This window comes from Sitodiplosis mosellana, unplaced genomic scaffold (genome assembly GCF_009176505.1).
Source record: "Sitodiplosis mosellana isolate CC-2019 unplaced genomic scaffold, AAFC_SMos_1.0 Smas_scaffold_19, whole genome shotgun sequence".
Taxonomy (NCBI): domain Eukaryota; kingdom Metazoa; phylum Arthropoda; class Insecta; order Diptera; family Cecidomyiidae; genus Sitodiplosis; species Sitodiplosis mosellana.
In genome coordinates, this window is record NW_022595261.1 from 42,440 (window position 1) to 48,439 (window position 6,000).

Below are 6,000 nucleotides of genomic sequence, written 5' to 3' on the forward strand. Positions count from 1 at the left end.
ATATTTTTTGCTCGGCCAATAAATGTATGTGAAAGTTTGCATTCATTCGAATGCATTTAGTTGAACTATATCCATATTCGAGACAAATGTCTGTCTCATGTTGAATGAAAAACCATGGGCGTAGGCTGAAACAGTTTATGTATAGCACACAATAAATATGCAAATGGGCTCTTTGCTTGTTGAAAAAGACTGCAGAAATTATTTCGGTTTATTTAGATAATAAATTGATCCATTGCCTAAACTAAAACCATTGTTAATTCCATGTTCTTCCTCTCTCTCATTTTCAGAATCGAAAATTATCAAAGATAAATCAGCAACAATCGCAAGCACAACTCCTCCTCCGCAAAAGGTATGTAAATCTAAGAGCTAATTAGCGGTTTTATTCATTCTCTAAAGTTGATTTTTCCTCCTCTAAATTGTATTGGGGCTGTGGTTTAGAATTTGAAATACATGTCTTATCTTTGTGAATCTGTCTTCCATACTATGTTTAGATCAGCGACTTTTTTTTCAGAATTATTCATAAAATTTAAAATGCCTAGTCACCTTTCGCTCCTCTTATGCATCAAATTTATGGGTAGCATCACTCAAAGTTTTTATATACAGCTAAATGTTGTGATAAAATCACAAATATTCGAAAGAAAGCAAAACGTAATTTTTCCACTCATTATTTTTCTGAAATTGAAACGAACATTGACCTCTTTAATTTTCGAAAACACACAAAAATAATGATTTTCCAAGTGAAATTGAAACTGGTCCCGCTACAGTGAGCAGATTGCGTTGTTCGTAATTACGCCCATCCAAACGTTGATTACCTAAACCGAAAATTTAAAATTTAAGAACAAAAAAGGAAATCGCCATGCATACCAGTTATTGTTCGTATACACATTTCCGGCCTTCCCCATGCAATTGACATGAAAGCGCAAACTTTTTCTCTTTTTCATTTCCATTCGAATATGTGTGTACAATGTATGAAATGAGAATTATGCGGGAATAAAATTTGTATGCGACGGTGTAATTGCAAGCAGAAAGAAAATGTTGTGAATAATATGTCATGCGAACTTTCTATTCAATACGGCCTGATTGTACCGCCATGTTCCAAGTGATGGTGAGCGCTGGGACACAATTACGCATAAATAAAATGATTTCTAAAATAAAGTAAATATCACAAGCGACAAGTTCAATTCAAAATATGATGAATTCGTGTGCGCAAACACTCGACGAGATCGTGTCTCTGAATATTTATCCATGAAATCGACAGGTCACTAAAAAATAATCGCTTTTTTCTTTCTCGCACTAAGACAATAAAAACATGAACAATGTTGGCCCTTACGATCGAGATCACCATTTGTGACCGATTTTATTTTTAATTTTTTTCGCTAACAAAGTCATTACGATTTATAGATTGAAGTTGTGTATGTTTTTTTTCTTCAAATTATTCAAATGAATTTTTACGGCTTAGTAGGTCTAAAGTCACGAATAATCCCATAGATGTTTGTGTGTGTGAATGGGTTGTTATTTAAATTTATATTGCTGGGACGCAGTGTTGCAGTAATTCTCCTCCTATGTGTTAAATGTCATTATACGATTTCTTGTTTGTCAGATTATGGGAAAAACATGCAAGATCCAAGCGGTCTGGAGGTTTGATCGTTGAAATCACGGCGGTTGGATTGGATTAAGGCGATCATTTTTGGTTGATAATTTGACAGTTAACATTGGAACAGATTAAGTTTCGTGAAGATAACTGATTGTTACGGAGTAACTAAAAATTTTTCCCCAGTGGCCAACAGTCGATTATTATTCACTATCGGTGTTTAAGAATCGGATCAAGGTCTAATTAATCTCTTGACGTACCTCAAAATGATCCAATAGGTTAACTTTATTTCACTTCATGCCTGTTAGTCGATATCATTAGCTTAAATCTGCTAACGGGGCTGACAATTGTTTTAGGTTCTCTGAAAATCCATACACAACGTTCGCACGAAAGAAATAACGGTGTGATGATTAAAAGTATTGCTTTCGATTTTGAATAATCCAAGGACGTTACGAGAACCATTGCTCTTACATTCTTGCTGTGATTGAAATAATTTTCTGTGCCGAGTAACAAAATCGAAACTGATCATCAACTTTGAATGAACTTTTCTTGTGAATATTAATACAAAAGCGATGGTCTTTAGCAAATTGGTGATTGTTAATAAAATTCTTTGAATTGCAACATCTTGGAGACTCATTTTCATTGGAGCCACAGAAGAAACCCACAATCTAGTTGAAGAATTAATGATATGTCTGGACACTGACAAGCATTTCTTGGAAAAGATCCGCTAAAATTCCCTTCCCTCCTATTATAACTTTCAAATTGTTATTATAGTTGTAAAGACGACAAAGAAGATGCTTGGCAATTATAATGCGCACGGTGCAGCCAATAGAAAAGTGATCGTTGTGTTGAATACATTATTATTATTGTAAAGACAAAAACCGGTAGAAAAAGTCGCAAAAAATATACTCAGTAGCACCGTGTAGAGAATTTTGCACAAGGTCGTATGGCAACATCATTGCCTTTCGAAAGCGGTGTAGAAACTGTAGAATGCATAGAAGCGCATGTATATTTTTTCGATACGACAAAAAAAACAAACTATCGACACGCATTTTATCGATTGTATATGCTTCACACGCAATCTTCATGCTATTTTGTGCTTCACACGAAATATACCACGTCTCTGGCGACACCTATCGAAAATGAAGCGAACTGCGCAAAAGCTTAACAAACCCGACGAGAAATTTGCGGTGAAATAGGTGTACGTCGACTATCCGTCGCATATCCGTTTTTGAGTGCGGATACTCGCAATGCGAATAGGTATCCACAATAAAAGTTGCCGCAAAATGTTATCGCTGAATACCCTGCGACTATTCGCGCTGCGATAAATGTGAAGTTGTAACTGAATCGAGTGTGATATTTCGACTTGAAACTTCGTACAACCAACGTGAAGTTGGCTGCGTTCGACGGACTTTTTCGTATTGCGACTATACGTAGAATAGTCGCAATGCGATATTCCGCAAATTTCTCGTCGGGAAAGTTGGAGTTTATACTTTAATATGAGTTTAAGCTTGAAAGTCACTCAGATTGACCAATTGCTTGAGCAAAAGTGATTTTGAAGTTTTGAAGTGTTTGTGTTATTTTACCAATTTCACTAAACGAGCATTGGCTTTATGCCATTGAGTGCTATAATTATGTAAAATATTGAGTGCATTTCGAGAAAAATCAATTTTTTGTGATTTCTACTCTACTCACAGCAAACAATTGTATCATGAAAAGGTTTATCTTTATCTTCCTAAATGGAATACCATCCGATTTGGAAAAAGCAATATAAAATGTGGTACAGAACAATTTGCAAAACTCATAATTTCGAGTTTTCAAATTATTACTCACAACCATTTGGGACGTGTCGAAAACAGTTGATAAAAATAGCCCTCGAGAGTTGAGTGGAATATGCATGAGTATTACAGATTCAATACTCTTATAAAGTGCTAAATACATGGAAGAGAGACTCATTGCCAACGCAGAGCTCGAGTCAAACATCGAACACATATACATTGACACAAATGTTGGTTTGATTAAAATTCTAGCCCATTTCAGTATCGTGAAAGCGGCATTACAGAGTGGTATAATGTGTAAATAATACATGCGGTTGCCATCCACATGTATTTCGTTGTATTCAAACAACACTGTGAGCATAGACACTCAAAAATGTGAACTGCTCATTCGTTTGCCACACACAAACAACAGATCAAATGGAAGAGCAGAAGTAGAGAGAAGAAGAAGAAGAAGAAGAAAAAAACACCGACAAAATAATCATCACGTGTATGTATTGATGCCTGATTCCTCTGCATATGTATTCGTACAACCAACAATGTATTGCGATTCGATTTTGTTGTGCAGTCGAACCGTCAACAACACACAACATAACAAAAAGAGAATGTGTGTTCGTGAAATGAGTTGAAAAGAAAACAACAATTCCGAATGAAAAAGACCACGGAATATTATCGTGTATATCAGTTTAACGCGAGCATTTCAGTCCGATGAGTATTACTTGAGTTGGTTCAACGTTTGAATCGCACATAAAATATTCATTTTTCATTCATATTTAATATTATCGTTTTGGTCAAAATTTTGATTTGTGAATGTTTATTTTATTCGACGTGGTGGATTCAATAAAATGTTATTAATAAAAGGATAAAAAGTGACCAACGCATATGAGGAATAATTTACTAAAATAATGTTTGGTTCATGTTGTAAGTAAATGGGTGAAAGACATGGAATAACATTTCGATTGCAATATAGTGAACGTATATGTGATACTTTTAGAGGCTTTAGAGCCAGCAAAATTGTGAGCATATTTCTAAAATTATAACGATATGTTGTACAATGCTTACACTTAGTTTGGATTTGTTATGCATTGTGGTGTGTGATTGATGCAAAGGTATTAAAATCAGTGTGAAAGCGATAAAATCCAACAGCATTCTGGTTTAGTATTGTTTCTGGTGTTGTGTTATGTGTTTGCTGTGATGACGTTCTCATGCGAGTTCAAAATTATATGGTTGTTTATTATTTATGGGCTTCAATGTTATTTTATAGGCTCAAGACATTTCGTTACGATTGCATTATGGTGATGATGTAATAGTGCAACCGACGGCTTTGTTGAAGTTGAAACTGAATTTAAGCTGTGCCAAATGTCATTCTACGTTGGTGTTTCATGCTACCAATTGTGACGTAAGAGATGTACAATTGCACATGAACCATTTCGCTATTTTTAGCTGAAAAACGTGTGGTCATGTTGTTGTTGTTGTTGCCATAGCGCAATTTTGTTGTTGTACGAAATTCAATATTATCAATTGAAGTCAAGCGGAAAACAACTTGAAGACGCCTTATCTCATGCATCAATCAAAATCCAAGTTGTTTATGAATGTGAGCAGCGAAAAAAAATAAACATCTTAAAATAAATAAAATAAAAAGTGGGACAATGTATTTTCAATGAGTTGAAAGTAAATGAATATATTTTCTCAAAGTAACCTAATTGATTCGTTTGCATTTTAAATCAGCAGTTGTTTAACAACGTATTGAGAGATGTTTTTTTATTTCAAATTTTTGATTAATTCAGTTTTTCAATTAAACTCAAATCAATTCAATAGCCATGAACTTGTTGCATACATACAAACGCTGCAACTGGAGTTATTCACATGGAACGAACGTTCACCAATGAAATACTGAATCATTCGTGCTGATGAATCATTATATTTTGCAGTCATTACAGCCAACTACAGTATTTTTTCAGCGTCGGTTGTTAGCGATGTTTCTCTTCACATTGCAAGCACATCGTGTTTTATGTTTTTTTTTTATTGCTCTTTTTGATCGTGACTACGTCAAATATTATCTTTTGATTTTATACCGTGCACCACTAGAACTGCGCTGGCATTTTTTTTGCTACATCCATCGGGTCTAATTTTCAGCATTTTATTTCAGTGATTAGGCGAAAGGCCGCTCTAAATTCCAGACAAATAAGCCGAATTACAGTACATAGAGACAAAGACAAAGAGAGAGGGAGGTCGATTGCGACTGCATGCACTTTATTATTTAGCCATTGTTCTCTTCTCTCTTTCTATATTAGCAACGCTGTTTTCGAGTGATGTATTTGCGGTCATCGTAGATCGCATCAGCAATACAAAACAAAATGAATCATTCAAAGCGCTGCATCTCAGTACTACTCGCATCGGATACGGATGTTTTGTTTTTAGGTTACAATCAAAGTGTTATCAAAATGTGTTGTAATTGCGGATACAAACAATTCAAAACAACAATGCCACACGAATTTAACGAACGTAATTTTTTATTGAAACCAATATCGTTTCAATCAGAGAGCCGAAACAAAAGCATTAATATGATTATCAGTGTCACTTCTTCTCGACTGAAATTACGTATACATTTTTGACACAATAATATTGAATAAT

The 6,000-nt window shown here is 34.7% G+C and overlaps 1 protein-coding gene across 6 annotated transcripts in view; it reads left to right on the forward strand.

Annotated features, from left to right (window-relative positions):
- The window catches only part of LOC129568447 (interaptin), a 53,891-nt gene that overhangs the window by 35,831 nt on the left and 12,060 nt on the right, over window positions 1-6,000 (forward strand). For 3 of the 6 annotated variants that reach the window (XM_055446300.1, XM_055446301.1, XM_055446302.1), the window contains one exon: window positions 288-349. In XM_055446300.1, coding sequence (XP_055302275.1) covers window positions 288-349 — 62 coding nt within the window. Of the gene's footprint in view, window positions 1-287; window positions 350-3,933; window positions 4,383-6,000 lie in introns of those variants that run through there. The other 3 variants (XM_055446306.1, XM_055446303.1, XM_055446308.1) reach the window with 3 other exon arrangements.